The 18,950-nt window shown below is 38.3% G+C and overlaps 1 protein-coding gene across 2 annotated transcripts in view; it reads right to left on the reverse strand.

Annotated features, from left to right (window-relative positions):
- Positions 1–1,082: 1,082 nt before the first annotated feature.
- The window catches only part of LOC136872657 (uncharacterized), an 85,542-nt gene continuing 67,674 nt past the window's right edge, over positions 1,083–18,950 (reverse strand). The window contains exon 4 of one of the 2 annotated variants that reach the window (XM_067146466.2): positions 1,083–1,403. In XM_067146466.2, coding sequence (XP_067002567.1) covers positions 1,242–1,403 — 162 coding nt within the window. In that variant the 3' untranslated portion in view covers positions 1,083–1,241. Of the gene's footprint in view, positions 1,404–9,844; positions 9,918–18,950 lie in introns of those variants that run through there. The other variant, XM_067146467.2, reaches the window with a different exon arrangement.

Genomic DNA, 18,950 nt, shown 5'->3' on the forward strand with positions numbered 1-18,950 from the left:
TCAAACAGACAACGAAGTTGATATCATATGAGATTACATTAACTAAGTCGACACTGGAAAGAATGACTTCCTTCCTTTCAGAAAAAAAAAAAAAAGCGAGAATGATCGGTGGTGCAAACAGGTGACAACAATGGCAGGACACTCTGATATGGGGTATGGAAAAGAATGAGCCCACAGAACTGGTTACAAATAGAGGATTGTGACAGTGTTTAGGAGAGAGGGGGTGTATGTGTGTGTTTTTTTTATTACTTGCCCTACAAGTAACAAAGTTTTGAGAGCCTTGTCATGGTACATGTTCCTTTTCATGTTCTATCTCTCTCTCTTTATATGACTTAAATTGATTTTTTTTTTTTTTTTTGCACTATTCATTTCCTTTTATACTAAATACATGACTGATAATTATTATGATGGGTGATAGCTAAACTTTTTCTAACTGACCTTTCTCTTCCTGCAAGAGTTTCATTCCTGCTGTTACTTGCAATAGGTTGCATTTACAAATTAAAATCTTGAACAACAGTGGTAACTTTGAAACATCCATACAGTTTAATAGTGGTAAACAATCATTAACAGCTGGGTTCACAAAATTAGGTAGTGTTGGATCATCCTACATAGTTTCAAAGCATTCTTACCACAGTATATTTGTGGAATCATTTTATTATGAAAAACAAAATATAAAGATTTCTGATACTCACCAGAATTCATGGAACAGAACCACTCAAACGGTACATCCACAGGATCTTTAACATCAGCCAGATAACGCCATTTTGAGCATAGAGGTCGGCTGCACTGAACCCAAAGCCCAATATCACGTCGCTTTTGTAGCCATTCAAGACGTTCTCGAGGACTCAGTTGCGTGGGTGGCTGACTCAGAGCAAGCTCAGAAAATTGACTAAGAGATGCCTGCCGCACCAAACTTCCTTGAGAGCACGAATGTTCACTGCCCTGCGACAATTGTGAATGTCTCAATCGTTTGAAGATATTGTGATTTCGGGCTTTTTCAGACTGCTTTTTGGGTAACTTTTTTTTCTGTAGCACTTTATGAATATTTTCTTTGCTACAGTATTCCACCATGTTCTCTCTTAAAGAATCGTTTTTTCTTTGTTGTTTTACCTGATGAGTCTTTTCCCCTGTACTTCTAAATTCTAGGTTTTCACCATTGGGTGCTGCAGGACTTGTCCAAGTGTCCTTCATATGAGACTGTGAATCTGGAAGCATCTCATTCTCAGAAACTGTCTTAGGTGCTACATTATGCAATTTCTTATTTCTGCTTTTATCCATGTTTCTTCCTGACCCTTCATTAGTCTGTTTAACTCCAGTCTGTGTTGAATTCTCCTTAATTTTGGAAGAATCACCATTCTTTCTTTGAGGAAGTGCAAATGGTTTAAGCCCCTTTCTCTGGAGAACTAAAAACAAAGAAATGATATCAATTCCAAAATTGTTAGTTAAAGTAAAGAGGCAAAACTACAGCAGATACTGTACAAGCAACTAAGTTTACAGCAAGTTCATAATTGGACTTGGACTCTATTAGCTTTAACTTGGACTACAAAATCAATATAAGATTACAGGATCTTCCCATGCAATACGTTCTGTGTAAACCTTTAGTACAAACTTATGAAAAGCCTGTAGTAAACTAAGAGTTGTTAGATGGTATGTAAACTAGAAAACTAGACAGCAAAAAAAAAAATACAGTCATGAAGTAATCAATGGTTAATTGATATATCTTATGCAACAGCATGATCAAAGGGTCATAATAATGCATGAACGATATCAGTATAGTACAAGATAGAGATGACAACACAGTTGAACCTCCACATAATATTTTCAGGCTAATGAAGACTGTATTGGTATACAGTGAAACCTTTCTATAATGGTCATCATCGGAATCAAGAGAAATGTTTGTTAAAGAGGGGTGTGTCCACTAAAGAGAAGTTATAAGAAAATACCATTAAAGAAAAAAAAATAGGAATTCATAATGCAATGAACGTAACACAAACACCTTTAAATTACTCTAAATACGAACTTTACTAAATTTGTGCAATATACTATATTAGCATGAGAAAGTTGTAAATGCACTGTTGCTGAGATAGAGTATATGGAAAAACACTACACTGGAAACCTGTACAGTATTGAGCGTACTGTACACCACACATTGTATAACAATTATGATTAATATTTTAGTTTTTGAAACTTCAATGTAATACTATACCATGTACAGTATAAACCTTTACTCTTAAAAAATCTTCAATGTTATTTTATTTGTACTTTTCGGTTTAACAATTTTTTTTACTATGTGCAATAATTAATTCATGTGTCCAATTTACATACTTTTCATTATTTCAGTCACTGTAGCCTATTACATCAACCTTTCCATTTAAAGACTCCCTCAAAGCCATTTTAAATGGACTTACAAGAGTTTGCCCTGTACAGAACTCTACGAGTGAATTTAAAAGTGTCTTGGCAGTGAAGGTACACATTCCAGCATCGTCAAGCAGTTCAAGTTCAAGAGATCGTGGTGGGTATTGTTATCTACAGTATGTAGAACTCTGCAAGCTTACCGCTACCTTCCAGGAAATACAATCTGCGCCTTAAGTCAACTGCACTTCCTTGAAGGAGTTCATGTGAAAAGTAAATGAATGCTGGTGTTTACATACAAAACCAATGCATGCATGGACTTATTTTTAAAACAAGCTTTCATTAGAAGAGGTTTAATTGGAATTTCTAGTAGCTTTTGCGTGTTCAAATCCGGAACAGAGGGTGTTCACATTAGAGGGGTTAATTACCAATAAACAATATGGGATTTCATCACGGACCTAGAAAATCGTCCTTTATGGAGATGTGCCTACTGGTGGGTGTCCATTCAGAGAAGTTTCACTGTACCAATGTTACTATTATATTGAGAGAATAGAAAATTGCGTGGAGAATACTGTTACATGCCAGTCCCATGGTAGCCCCTTTTGGTACTTCCAGGAAGGGGCTAGTAATTCACACTACCTGGGATCTCCCAGTCGGCTTGTAGAGTGGGGCCGACCTTCCTGTGCATTGTTCTCGTCGGCCGGCTTACCTGCGAGTTCCCTGAAGATTCAACGGGAATATTCTGCCTGTAGCCACCTCGCGAAAATTCTGGCTCAAATCACCCAAGCTACAAAAAAGGGAGGCTAGCCGCGGACAGTCAGTCACAATGGTGGGCTCTGTCGTGGAGCCAGTGTTGGTACTGGATTCAGGGTCAATGTTGGACTCCGTGGTGAAGTCAGTGAGAGTCTCAGTGTATTAGAGTTCCATGGCTGGGCTGAGGGCGACAGAGGTGTTGGCTAATACCAATATAAATGGTCCGTTACTGGACATTATAAATTTTCCAGCTAACTCATTCCTGGTTGCTAGCGTTTTGCCCCAGTGTGCTAAGTTGGGCTCATTAGTTGGTAAATAGCACACCCACCAAGACGCATGGCTAGTGCATACTGTGGAGGCCACTGTGTAGGCTACTTGGAGCCACCAGCAGTGCCAATGCACTATGAGAGACTTGGTCTCATTACCAAAAATTGATGCCTACCTGGCCATCAGATGATATAGATGTTGTCATTAATGAGACTAGCCATGTGCCTTGGTGGGTGTGCTATTTACCAACGGATGAGCCCAATTTAGCACACTGGGGCGAAATGCTGGCAACCAGGAATGAGTTAGCTGGAAAATTTATTATGTCCAATAACAGACCATTTATATGGTATTATAAATTCACTCATTTGGGACAAATATTTCAGGTTCCCTATGGGAATCGACATCTATATCATCAGAGATGTTGGCTGTCGCTAGTGTCCCACCGAGGTCTGAACGAGGAGCTGTTGTTGAGGTGTCGGAAAGACCAGTAAGTGGGTAGGCTGGAGGCGATGGAACGGAAGACTGTACAATATGTTAGTGTATTTCTGTGGACTGAGGCTCAGTGTGAGTCAGCGAGGAAAGCCGCTATCGTGAGTGTGAAGGTACATGGACCTGTGTTAATATTCGCTGTTGTGAGGATCGTCCTGCTGTTGAATACTGTTGAGCTGTTTAGTTGTTCACTGCATGTGACTGTGTGAATTAATGGACTGTCTGCGGAGTCGAACCAATGAACAGCCACCATGTGTCGAGTGGCCTGTAGCCCTGTGTTCAGATTCAGCGGTCTACACACAGCTGCTGTATGAGGTGACTGGACGTGGGGAATTGAAAATAAGGATTAGCGCCTAAGGTATAGCAACGGGCTCGATCGCCTGCTGTGCTGTAAGGAAGAGGGACTTGTAAAGAGGCAGTAATTAGTGTGGCCATTCATAGCTAGTTAGAATTGTATGGGTATGTATGTGTGTGAGTGTTCATTTATTGAGTCATCCTGAAATAAACTGGCATAATGAAACAGATGGAGTTTTATTTGCAACAATACTGTTTGATCTAAAGGTTAATTCAAGGTAACATGCAAAGCAGGTTAGAAATTTTAAAAACAACAAATATGAACTAGATCTAGATTGACAACATAATTTTAAAAAGTACTGCATTATACAATATTACTGAATAAATTAATGCTATACTCTTCTATTTTAGATACAAATCAGTAATTCTAGTTTATCTTTAGTTCTTGATAGCCTCTTTAATAAATACTGATCTAAATGATTCCACAGCAATTAAATGTTCCCTTGTTCACGTTGAAGGGAACTAGCAGCATACTAAATTTGTTCTATTTGTCCCAGTAATTCTAAGCAGGAGAACTTTTTGGTTTCTAAATCAGCATTATCATAATCATCATACACTGAATATTCATCTTTGCTATCTAACTTCTTCCCATCTTCCACTTCTGGGATTATCTGTTCTTTACTGCACTCTGAAAACACTGACACACAATCAATAGACACATTTGTAGCTTTTCCATACAATTCCAGATTTTTCTCAGGGTTAACTTGCAGTTCTTCATCATCGATGAGATAATGTCATGTTCATTACTGTTTAAAAGCTGTGCTTTTCTACAACCATTCAGGGCAGTTTTTTGTTGAACATCCATCTAGTTGCTTGATATATCAAAATAAAATACTTGCTTGACAAACTTTAAATGGATTTTAGGTTTAGTTTTGTACAATAGTTCACCTTTAAAGTTGAGATGATTTTCATATCCATCGTTTAAGGTATGGAAGTGCAGTTGAGTTGGGAAGTAACACAACTCAATATTCTCACATTTTAGAGCACTATTGTGTGCACTACAATTATCCATGAGGAACACATCTTCCACTCTTCCTTCTTCATTTTACTATTGTGATAGTGGTAGCAAACACCAGAAGAAAAAAAGGAAAAAGAAAATATTTACTATGGACCAACTATGCCCAAGGAATATCTTCTCAAAACAGCAGAGATAGAACAGTGTGTATCCCTAAGATTGTGAACAGGAAGAGTAGAGGCATCCATGCATAGTACAGATTAATACGAGGCGTGTTTTTTAAGTAAGGTCCGTTTGAAAATAAGTACACAACGAAAGGTTATTTCAAAAAAGTAAAGTTATATTCAGAAAGTACATACTTCACTCTATTTTTCGACATAGTTGCCAAGTCTGTTCAAACACTTATCATACCTCGTAACCAATTTTAAAATACCCTCTTCATAGAAACTTGCCGCCTCCGATAACCAATAGTTCACTGCCGTTTTCACATCGTCGTCATCATTGTAATGGTTGCCACTGAGGTGATGTTTGAGGTGGAGGAACAGATGGTAATCGCTCGGCGCAAGATCAGGACTGTAGGGTGGGTGATCTAAAACTTCCCAGCCAAAACTGTCCAATAAATCACGGGTCTGACCTGCAGTGTGAGGTCTTGCATTGTCATGGAGAAGGACAATTCCCTTTGTCAGCATGCCGCGTCTTTTGTTTTGAATCGCTCTGCGTAGCTTTCTCAGGGTTTGGCAGTATGCTTCTGCATTGATAGTGGTTCCTTGTTGCATGAAGTCGACCAACAAAACACCATGCCTATCCCAAAACACCGACGCCATGATTTTGCGCTGGGACAGAGTCTGTTTGGCCTTCACCTTTACAGGCGTGTGTGTGTTTCCATTCCATGCTCTGTTGCTTCGATTCGGGCGTGATATGCAAAACCCATGTTTCGTCTCCAGTTACGATCTGACTCAAGAAGCCGTCACCTTCTTCGTCATAACGAGTCAAGAACTTCATCACACACTCAAATCTTTGGTTTCTGTGGTCCTCTGTTAGGAGTTTCGGGACCCAACGGGAGCACAGTTTCCTAAACTTTAGGTGTTCAGAAACAATGTTGTAAAGCACTGATTTCAATACGTCAGGAAATTCATTTGAGAGACCTGTTATTGTGAAGTGCCTGTTCTCACGAATCTTCGCTTCAACTGAAGCCACCAAATCATCCGTAATCAAAGAAGGGCAACCGGAGCAGTCCTCATCATGGACGTTGTCACGGCCATCTTTGAATTGTCATACCCACTTATGCACTTTGCTTTCACTCATAACAGTATCACCGTACACTTCGCAAATCTGTCGATGAATTTTTGCAGCAGACAGGTTCCTTGCTGACAAAAACCGTATCACTGACCGAACCTCACATGCAGCGGGTTAGTTGATAGTCTTAAACATTTTGAAAGCACAGAACAGAACCGTACAGGTTAGCTACAGAGCTGAAACTGAGCACAGTGTTCCCGAGGCATGCCAGTACACGACGCACACGCTCGTTGCGATATGCACGCGAACTACTAGTGTCTACAGAAAAAAAAAAGGGACCTTACTTAAAAAACACGCTTCGTAAATAAAGTGAACTTTGTTGAGACAAATTTCAATCTCAAAATCACCTAATTTCTTCCTGAATACCAATGGAACGTAAGAGGGTAGCGGGGAGGGACAAGAAAAATAACCATAACAGTTAAACTAGTGCATATAGTGTTAACCATTTAATGCCTAGAGTGTCCATATAATCACGGCCTGCATCATTTCAGGTAGATTGCTTGCAGTGTTTTATATAGCCCTGGAATTCATTGATGACTGTAGAGATCAATTAAAGAAACTTCTGACAACTGTAAATGAGCATATAAGTAAGTAATATTTAATGACTCATGGTTCTGACACACTTTCATTTGATGGCATACTCAGTATGTCTGAATCATGATGGCACATTTCAAATAAGTTTGATATTTCATAAATTTTTATGTTCAGATTAGACAACTCGTATGCTTAATAAGTTCAGAAATGATCTATGTTCATGTTACGATGCAGTGAATTTACATATATAATTGCAAATGTAACTCCTACAGGCATTTGAAACGCTGTGTGATCACAGGACAGGTACTATCATACAGCAATTTCTACTGAAGAAATGAACTTTGGTTGACTTAAGGTAATCTGTTCTACATTTACACAAATTGTGACATGTTATCTTGAGTACAATTACACAGACCTATGTTTCTTTCAACAGGAACAGGATCTAGATTTTGAAGAATGCATGGTGGAATATTACAGCAGGAACAGTTGCAAGCAATTTAACAAGGTCAGGTGTTCAAACACTTCCTCAGGCTATCTCATAAATTTTGATATTTGCCAAGGAAAGAATCCTCATGGTAATAGACTGTGAACAATGATTTGGATTGTGCTGCTCCCATGGTACTGATGCTTGATCAGCACTTGGTGATATATCATATGCACCTTTTGATTATGTTTCAATTTATTTTTATTGGAATGGCACTTCTGGCTCTTCTAAAATTTTGCAGATATGGCACAATAGGGAAAGTTCGAGAGAGTGGAATTCCAAAAGTTGGCCCGATCATGTCTTTAAATGAGATGAAGGGACAAGCTCAAGGGATATACAACATGATAAAGAATTTAGACGGCTGAAGTATGATTCATTGAGCTGATAACTCTGTAGTTACCATAGCCTCAACTTGCCATGGTGTTGAATCAGTTTCTATGGTGACATGACACTCTCAGGAAGAGAAAACGAAAGTATGTGTCAAGCAACTGGTTGTGTTTCGAGCTTATGATTATGAAATGGACGGAACAGACAGGGTGGACCAGAATGTGGTCATACTATAGAGTAGGTATACATGGAAAGAAATTATGGTAGTCATTGGTCACATGGCTTCTGGACATTTCTGTCCACAATTATTGGTTCTTTCTAAAGTGGTATGGACGTGATTTATCATATACAGAATTTAATCACAGACATAAGCAGACATATCTCAAGAAGTTTAAAATGATGCCAATAGGAAGAGGTCACCTCAAATTATAGCATCAAGCAGAGCAGTATCAGTGATGACATACGCCTCGAAGGGAATAATCACTTCATAGCACCCTACAATCAACAACTCTGAGCTGGAAAGGAATGCTCCAGCACTGTTCATACCAAATGCAGGAAATGCATTGTCGGTCTCTTGTGTTTCAGGCTTTGCTCTATTTCATACTGTATAAAGCACATAGTTCTTGAATATTTCTATTCAGTCATTCTTATGAATTAGATGATTTATAAGCATGTAATGTGTTACAACGATCAGTATATAAATAATCTGGTGACATTTAGTGCATTATTTATGAGCATATTTAGTGTATATTGATCATAAAGTATTATCTTCAATCTGTATTAGCATATTTTCTTCATAATTTATCAATACCAAGACATGAAATCTATACATATCGAAACCCTGAAATGTATGAGCTTAATATTACATAGTTATATTCTTCTATGGATTACAAGTGTTTTACGTGAATTTCAAACAAAACAGATGAAAAAGATAATTTTGACATTAAAGGGTTAAAGTATTACTCAAAATAGCAAACTACTGTTAGGATAAGATGAAACAATTATCAAAAAGGAGAAAGTTCAACTTTCAAACATTACAACCTCATAAGGCTATTGCATAGAATTGCTTACAACTTCATACTAATAAATTATTTTCAGGAGATATCAGGTACTTGAGAAAAGGAACCAGGATGATCAAATTTCATAAATTCTTGAATTAAAAAGAGAAAAGCTTAACTGGAACCTAATTTACAAAGAATTTGATAAACTAGTTTTTTCCCTGACTATGGAGAAGGAACAAAACACTAACTATTGAGAAAAAGCCTTAACAGGTTACAAAACTGCACACTAAATCGGGTATCATCATTCAGGCAGATCTATCCTAAGCATCACAAGTGAACAGAAACACTGTGTGTAGTTCCTTTAAGCACTGCACAAAATTTTACACAAAATTAAGAAAAGATTAGCACATCACCTTCATAATGTGAATTTTTTGCAAAGTGGTCTAATTCTGACCTATAAATGAAGACAAGAAACATTATAAACAAGGTCCAGTCCTCACAAAGGACGTCCAATGAAGGTATAGTGATTTAAGTTCGGAACATGATCGGATAAATTAACACATACATGATGTATGGCTGAAAAATATCACTTGCACAAATACAAGTCGAGTTTGACGCAGAGCAAAGGCTTTATGAAAATGGGAGGGATAGAAAGTTGTTAACACAAGCAAACACTCAGCAACCAAGATAAAATCAGGTTAAAGTTAAAAAATGGCCAAAGGTGAAGTGAATTGCACACTCTGTTCCCTACTTTGTGGCTGGCACAGGGATGTCAGCTGTAGTGACAAACATGAGTACAACCATTCAAAATTAGTTTCACTAAGCCGTGGAATGTTCAGGATCCATCTGGCACAAACCATGTGCTAAGGGACGACAAGGTGACATCACCGCCGAGGCCATGCTGAGAGTCTGGTGATTAGTTTGCTTGCTGACAGATAGAATAGCAGTTTGTAAGGTTTAGTGCAGGATGAGTTAAGGTTTGTCGCAAAGTTGAAAGTTGCTGGCGGATGAACAGTGAGTAGATACTGTTACACAGTCCAATTATAGAACCACTCGTTGAAAATTGTGACTGTCATCCAAGCCTTCTTACTCGACTTGTAATCCACTGAAAGCACATAAAAAACTATTATAGAAGAGAGACTGAGAGAAATAATGGAAGACCAATTTGAGGAGGAACAACATGGATTTAGAAGAAATAAAGTAACCAAAGGCCTGTTTTTTTTCACAAAGGCAGTCAATGGAAAAGTTTTGGGAAAAAGGGAAGGGCTTGATAATAGTGTTTTTAGGTTTGGAAAAAACATATGACAGGGTGGAGACAGGAAAACTATGGGAATGTTTAGAAAAACACAACATCCCAGAAGCACTAATTAAAAAAGTTCAGATGTTGTATGGATGGTTGGGAAAGTAGTGTGCAAGAAGGAGATGGAAGATCTCAGTGGTTTAAAACAAGAAGAGGCATCCAATGAGAGAGTTCTCTTTTCCCTTCGCTCTTCATTTCACTCATGTATACTATTAGAAAGGAACTCAAAGGGATAGATAATGAAGATCTTAATGCATTGTTTTTGCTGATGATGTTGCCATTTGGGGAGAAACTGGGAAATTGGATCTTTGGAACACCAAGTTTAAAGAATATAAGAACACCAAGTTTAAAGAATATAAGTTAAATGTGAGCAACAGAAAAACAGTGGTAATGAAAGTTTGCAGGACAAATACACCTTGTACCCTCACCCTTGAGGGAGAGAAGATTGAATGTGTGAATACCTTGAAATATCTGGGGCGTACAATATTAAATGAAGTAATAAATTTTCAGCTGTAGGACAGCATATGCATGACTATAATCACAAATTCACAGACATGAAACAAGATATGGAAATTCTCAAAATCATCAACAAAGGACCCCTCCTTAAAATTACCGAAAAATGCTTCATACAATTTAGATCAATATTTCAACACAAATCATAATCGTAATGAAATTTCAGAAAAGCCAAATATCCTTTTTGACCTTGTAATTCCCATTTTCAGAAACGTAAAAAAAAAGAAGTCATAATTCAGTTTTTCATAATATTCACAGCACCTTTCCTCAGCAGCCATCCTTTTTCCCAAATCCTTCAGTTCTGCCTTAATTCCCCCTTTCTTCGCCTCCCCCCTCTCCTTCACGACCTTGCGCCTTGCCCCGCCTCTCCCTCCTTGCCCGTCCCTTCCTTTTCCTTTGAATCTCACAACAGTCTGAAGCACACACAACAATAGGCCACACACCACATGCCGTATTGAGAGGTCAGTCTCATATAACCTATGCCATCTAACTAACACACTTTCTCCTTCAATTCATTAATTTAATTTTATCTAATTTATTCAGGTTAACTTCATGGACACCACAATGATTGCAAATTTTATACTACAGTAGATACAATGTATCTGTTTTAACCACATCTTCATATGCTGTCCTAACAATGTCCAACAACATTTCAGCATGATATAGCAAGCACCATGAGAGCATCACATTTTATTACGTTGATTGATGTGGAAACACCATCTAGCAGTTCTGCGTCAGCTGGTGGTCATTTACAGCGGCGTCCAATGACTTGCATACGACTAACACCACTCAAGTAGATTTGGTGATTGACTACGGGATCAACATTTACCAGTTCCCGTTTACAATTGAATCAGTAACGATTAGCAGTGTTAGAACTAACAGTTCTGTGAATATTAATACATGAAAGAGTCAATCATGAGCATACTCAAGATGCAAGAATTTAGAACCTAGTTATTTTCAAATTTATTCATAATTTCATCCCTGTTTTTAATGTCAATTTATATATATTTGTTTCATTTATGTCAATTGTGTGCATGTACATTTGTTTAGTTATTAGATGTTTTACATTAAGGCTGAAGATGGCCAGCCCCGGCCGAAACTAGTCCCTAGTTAATGCAATTTAGAATATTGCATATTATAGTATTGAAAGGTAGACCATTATGACATTAACTTAATAATTATATTGTGATTGCAATTCAATACGCATCAGAACCATGAAGTTTATATTGTATGTTGAACAGGGTACAAAAAGGATCCAACTTCTTCCATCAAGAATGGAACATAGTATGGGACAAGGGAGTTCCTCAGAGGGCTAAACAGACCATGTTTAAGATTTATCTCCTGTCCATCATGGCATATAGTCTGGAGAGTAGCATCACACATAAAAGAGAAGTAAATCAACTGGAAACTTGTGAAATGAAGTTCCTTAGTTCAACTGTACAGAAAACAAGAAAGGACAGAATTAGGAATGATCAGATACAAAGAGACCTGCAGGTCAGCCTGACCATGGAAGAAAGGCTGAGTGTTGCAAGGTTGAAGTGGCTAGGACACGTTAAGCAGATGCAGGCGACTCAAACACCAGCGAAGTATTCAAAAAAGATCATTTTGGGATGAAGATCAATTGGACGGTGGTTAGACCAGATAAGAGAAAACTTGAAAGAGAAGAAACATAGGATGCCATAGAGAGAAAAGAAGCATACCAAGACCGTAATAAATGGAGGCACATCATTCTGAAATATCCTACCCAGCTCGCTGGAAGGAATTCATGATGATGATGATGATGATGATTATGATGATGGAGATGGTGATGAAAAGGTTGAAATTAGAAATAATTCACACGAATTTTCATGCTTCCTACCTGTCAAGCTTTTGTTGCTAATCTGCCAATAACTAGAGGAGTTAAGTTCTCGTTACCTATAACATTTGTGCAGGCAAGAATTGAGAGACTGTTTCTCTCCTTTGCAAGATATTGTTTTTTCTGGCATAATTTGATAATAAATCCCACTTCATTGGTATCAAAGATGTCTTTAGGAGCAAATTTTTTGAGGATAGTTATCTGATTTTCAGGCCAGGTAGGAGCCACCATTCTGAAGACGATGCTATCCCTGAAGCGTTGTAGCCAGCCACTGCTACATTTAAAGATAGGCAAAATGAAGGGCTTTTTAGCAGGTCACAGACCTCCTGTAGGAATATTCCAAGCCCTCATTTCATTAAATTATTTATATTGCAGCACTATCCACATCATTAGAAAAAGCTATCTTCAATCTCTTTCGCATAGAGTTGAATTTTCTGCTTGTAACATTTCCTTGTTTTTTATTTAAAGAAATGTTGCCAACGTAAATTGCAAATATCCCTATTCTTTTACAAATTCTAACCATTTCATTCCATCATACAAATCTTTAAATGCTGATAATTTAGTTTCCAAATTTATTGATTTCGGTTGAACAGAGGCCAATAGCTATGTTACATCCATGCACTAGGAAAAAAACTGGGCAGACTGGGAATTTTTACTGGTTGTGAACTTCACACTTCTTGTTCATATAATTTTGTTCATTAGCCGTACATATTACCATCCGTAGGTACCAGCTTGTCACTTTCCAAGAACTATTTAAGGTCAAGATACAAATCATTACGCAGCGTTTCTGAAATTGCTTCATAGATAACACCTATTGTTGAGATAAAAGATTCCTCAGAAACGTACAAAAATATAGCTTAATGCAGGTTAAGCATTACATTGATCTTCATTACACAGAGGATCAACTATACTTCGTCTCACAAGATGTACTGTCACCCAGCAACTGATGTAAGCTGATGAGAGCTACCGGTACTGTATTTTATAATCACAACAAAATATGTTACACTGATATGATTAGGAACACAAATCAGTAATCTCTAGTTGCTGCTGAGGAGGGCTGGCTGAAGGGCACTACTTTTTCACAAATTTACACTCTTACTAAACACACACAAGTAAACAAACGCATACCTGTTTTTCCTAACCTGATCGTCATGTTTATTAATGGATTGGCGATAAGAAGAATCTAGTTGAGCCACTATATTCACTATATTCCATGCATGAATTAATGTGTTGCAAGGAACTTCAGTGCTTTTATTTATTTATTTTTTTTTTTTTAAGTGTATTGATCTGTTACTCCAGTTTTCGTCCAAGTCCAAATAACACGCACGGAAAACAGAAAATAGCATCCCTTGATTCACAGCCACACAAGCATTCTGTATACACCCCTTGCTGAGATCTACTTCAGTATTTACGCCCTTTATAATGATGATGATGATGACGACTTATTTAAAGAGGCCTAACATCTAGACTGTCCCACTTATTCTAGTTTGAAATGAGGTGCTGATCGAACGAGTGTCTTTATCTCTGACTTTTCAGTTAGGGACAGTTACGGAAGTGGTCCATTTAGAATATTACTCACAGAATTCAGTGTTTTAGAAGAACTACAAATTTTACGTTCATCGCCTACAGGTTAATCAGACCTGTGAGTAAATCTGCAATGTCCCTTCTGAGGCTATTTATTTGAGTATTGTACATCCACATACTGCATAGGACAGATTTAATTTTAACTACACCACACTAAATATTATGTAATATGATACTGACTAATTTCACCAGAAGTGAAGAGGTAATATTCGGTAATGAAAAATGTGTTGTCTGATAAGTCTTCTTCTTTTCCTACCACTTTTTCCCCACACCTGTGGGGTAGCAGGTGCGAACTGTGTCGCACATGTGGATTTGACCCTGTTTTACAGCCGGATGCCCTTCCTGATGCCAGCCCTATATGGAGGGAGGTAATCACTATTGCGTGTTTCTGTGGTGGTTGGTAGTGCGGTATGTTGTCTGAATATGATGAGGTGTGTTGGGACGGACGCATACACCCAGTCTCTGAGCCAGAAGTATTAATCAGCAGCGATTAAAATCCCTGACCCAGCCGGGAATCGAACCTGGGACCCTCTGAACCGAAGGCCAGTATGCTGACCATTCAGCCAACGAGTCGGACTGTCTGATAGAAGTAAAAGCTTAAAAGTAGAAAACTTAACAAGTATCTTGTTTTCATGTGCAATCAATAACAATCTCTTAATTACTTCAAAGACTAGTGTGTGTTGACACAGATAGGAGTGCTAATATAAGGTCAAGAGAATATTATTTTAGATAGATTTAGTTCCCTTATATGATCACATACTGGGTCCCAGGAATTAACCGGGGAGGAGTCATTGTGACTCTGGCAAATGGGAGTGAAATATGCCGTTGCCAACATCTGCAACATTAACATATTTGGTTCGGCAAGAGAATCCAGCTAGCCTTTTACACTCCAACTCCAGCACATAACCTACAAGAGGTGCCCCTATTAAGTCGAGCAACCTAGTGGAAGGTTGGGTAACCAATCCCAGCAGGAAACTGGGTTCATGAGCCGATCAGAGCTGGGGGCTCCAAGGCTCATAACCTTGGTAGTAAAGAGAAGCCAGAAAACATCTTGAGGCAACCTCTAGGACTAACAACCTTAGTTGCAAGATGGATCTGTTTGTGTCTAAAACAAATTCAAGTCAAGTAAGCATGATGGCAAAACATTTTAAGAAACCTATCCCAGGGAGTAAGTCTTTAGATAAATCCCTCGTCGTGAAACCCGTGGTGCACAAGTCTCATTCGGATTCTGGAGGAGACTTGACATCATGCAAGAGACGAGTCAGAGCGTCTCGGTGTATCCCAACCAGTCAGAAACTCAGAACCAAATCGAAAACCTTTCAAGCAACATTTAACATAAACTCCCTTACACAAATTGGCAAACTGAAAACTCTCACCAAAGCCATACATGAAAATCAGATATCCATAATTGCCCTACAAGAAACACATTACGCAGACAAAGAGACTTTTGAATCTGACGGTTACCGTTTCTTCAAAAGCAGAGCTCATGGATCTGTGATGCTTGGAACTGCGTTTGCTGTGAGAACCAGAATCCTTAAATCGGTCGCAAATTTTAAACCAGTAAATAACAGATTATTCATACTAACAATCAAATGCGTCAACAAGACATAAAGCCTAGTTAATACACGTTCCACACATAAGAACAGATCTGATACGGACAAAGTGGATAAATCTTGGGACCTACTGGATGAAAAGCTTGCCAAAATTCCCAAACACCATGAGAAACTTCTAATGGGAAATTTCAATGCCCAATTTGGCCGAGAACAAAAGTACAAGAAAATCATTGGAAACTATCGTGCCCACAAAAGAACCAATTAAAACGGCAAGAGATTGGTCTCCATTTGTGAAAACCATAACTTACAGATCATGTCAACCCACTTTCACCATCTTCCCAGAAAGCAGACAACATCGCAATCTCCTATCCCAACCATCGGAGAGTTCCAAATAAATCACGTTGCAATCTGTCAGAAAAACAGTCCTGAGATTATGAAAGTTAAGGTTAAAAAAGGCCTAAACGTGGTCTCAGACCACTACATGTCTGTAATTAAATTTAAACCAGTCCCTGCAAGCTCCAACAAGACCACCAAAAATATCATTCGCTTTGACAATGATAAACTCCGACAAAATGTCACGGAGTTCAAGGAAAAGGCTCGACCGATCGACTGTGACTTTAAGAACACCTAAAACCGCCTGACTGAGGGTGCAAAAGAAGTTGCTGAAATCAACAGAAGCAAGAAACATGCCTGGTGGAATGATACCTGTGTGCCAGTTCTCAAGGAAAGACTCGACGCATGGAAACGATATTATTCAACCGCAAACTAACTGGAAAACCTACAAAGCCCAATGGGCCCCGACAGCTGAGAAACGTAATTGTGAAAAGTAACTTATTGAGAAGATCGACCAAGACTTTAAGAGAAATGAAACCAGAGAGTACTATAGAACGTTCAAAAGAAAACTTACAGACTATAAACCTCTGTCGCTATGCTTTCAGCGAAAGGACGGTACGTTGGCAACCTTAAATGAAGAAAACTGTACCATCCTCGCCAACTACTTTAAGAACTTACTAAATTGCGATCAACCCAAAAATCCCATCAAGACCAAAGAACCCATACTCAGACACCCAGAATCGAGATCACCCAACAAAGAACAAATCAAGTGTCAGATTGCCCGACTCAAAACAACAAAGTGCCCGGAGAAGACTCTGTCGTTGCAGAACTTTGGAAATATGGCCCAGAAGAAGCAGTTGAAATCTTGCAGAAACAAATAGAACAAATTTGGAAAGAAGAAATCCTACTCGATGACTGGAAAACGGCTTTGATCCATCCCTTACACATAAAAGGCAGCATGGAAAACATCAACAACTACAGAGGAATATCCCTGCTACCAGTAATGTACAAAATTCTCTCACTTGCTATCCTGGAGCGTTTAGAAGCCTAAGTCGAGCATCAAATAGGCAAATACCAAGGAGGCTTCACGAAGGGTTGTTCAACTGCTGAACAGATCCACAACCTAAAAACAATCATCAGGCACTGTAATCTTAGGTCCAAACAGTATGTGTCAGTCTTTGCGGACTTTAAGAAGGCCTACGATTCGACAGACCACGAGGTTCTGCTAAACAACCTCAACTAATTTGGGGTTGACATGAAACTGCTGGCATTAATTAGAGCCACCCTGACTGACACAAAATCCAAAGTAAAGTTCCTAGGATGCCTATCAGATTCCTTCAAGGTCAAAACAGGAGTCAAACAAGGTGATGGGCTCTCTCCGATTCTTTTCAACTGCGTGCTCGAAAAGATCATAACGACCTGGCGAACAAAATTATTAGAAGCTGATTATAGTCCTCTGAAAATGGAAACAAAATCTAAGGGGATCGTGATCGACTGTCTAGCGTTTACTGATGACATCGCCATTCTATCAAACTATGTAGAAGCTGCTAGGATGCAAATCGACCTTCTAAAGGAAATCGCTGAACAAACTGGCTTGCAGATATCTTTTGGAAAAAACCACAATACCATCAAAGATGCCCCAGCAAAACTCCAGACAAAATATGGGAAGATCCACCTAGCAGAAACGTTCATCATAATGAAAAATGGACTAGACAAAGAAGCACTAAAGGAATGAGTACACAAACGTGAAATAGTCTATCAAACATCGCGCTCAATCTACAACAAAAACTGCTTGTCTCAAAATACTAAACTACAACTTTATGAAACTGTTTTGAAGCCAGTAGTTACGTATGCTGCCAAAACCCTATCTCTAAATGTTAATAAAGGATTCCTCGAAGAAATGGTGAAAAAAAAAGAGCGCAAAATCATCAGAAGTAAAATGGCATCCAATTATAAGAATGGCACCCATTATAAAAAATCCAACAAAGAAGTGTACAGTAAAATAGAGAATATTAAAGAAACAATTCGTAAGAGATGGGCACGATATTACGGCCATCTCAAATGAATCGACAGAAACAGGCTGACTAAACAGACCTTTCATTTTTTTTACTCCAAACTCAAAACCACATTACCAAAGAAGACCTCCAAATGCTGCATATAAAACCCAAAGACGCCTTCAATAAAGATCTCTTTCGCAAAAAAATACTGACGAATGGGCTAAACCAGTGGTTCCCAACCTTTTGTAGCCCATCTCCCCTTTTTGGAGGTTGACTAACACCTATCGCCCCCTTTTCATTTTCATTGTTTGCCTAATTTTAATTTGAAGTAAAGTGTAAATAATAAAGCAGTTTTATAATTTTTCAAATTTTACTACCATATATAAAAACAACCAAAGCAGTTTTATCCGGTCACTCTTAAATAAAATAGAAAAAAATTAAAATGTACATTTTTTTTACAGATTGTTAAGAACAAAGAAGTGAAATAACTAACTAAGATCATTGACGTACATTTAGAAAACAGGGGTACATGTTTTCATTTTTAAATGGGAATCTGGAAAAATTGAAAAAGTTGACAGTTAAATTTGAAAAAAGTAAATTAAAGTTTGAAAACATTGTTATTGTTTTATTTTACCTTTTCAATGGCTGCCATGTGCTTGGTGGATTTCGGTTAAAGCTTGAATATCCGGCTTTATGTTCGTCAAGTTCAGGCGCAAGTCACCTTTGAGGCAAATATCCGAATTATTTCCTTGTTTTGTGAGGAGCTGGACAACAGAACTAAATCCTTTTTCAACTAAGAATGCTAACGGGAACGAGATGAGAAGTGGTTCAGTTTTCCCCACAGTTGTGGATAAGTGTACATAAGCTTCACCCAGGCTAACTCGTAACCGCTCTGCTTGAAAATGATTTTCGCCTCACAAAGTCATACTTCAGATCTAGAAACTCCGCCTGAAAAGATTTATCAAGCTTACCTAAAGCTTCAAATGAGAATGGATCTAGAATC

This window comes from Anabrus simplex, chromosome 4, assembly GCF_040414725.1.
Source record: "Anabrus simplex isolate iqAnaSimp1 chromosome 4, ASM4041472v1, whole genome shotgun sequence".
In the NCBI taxonomy this organism is placed as follows: Eukaryota; Metazoa; Arthropoda; class Insecta; order Orthoptera; family Tettigoniidae; genus Anabrus; species Anabrus simplex.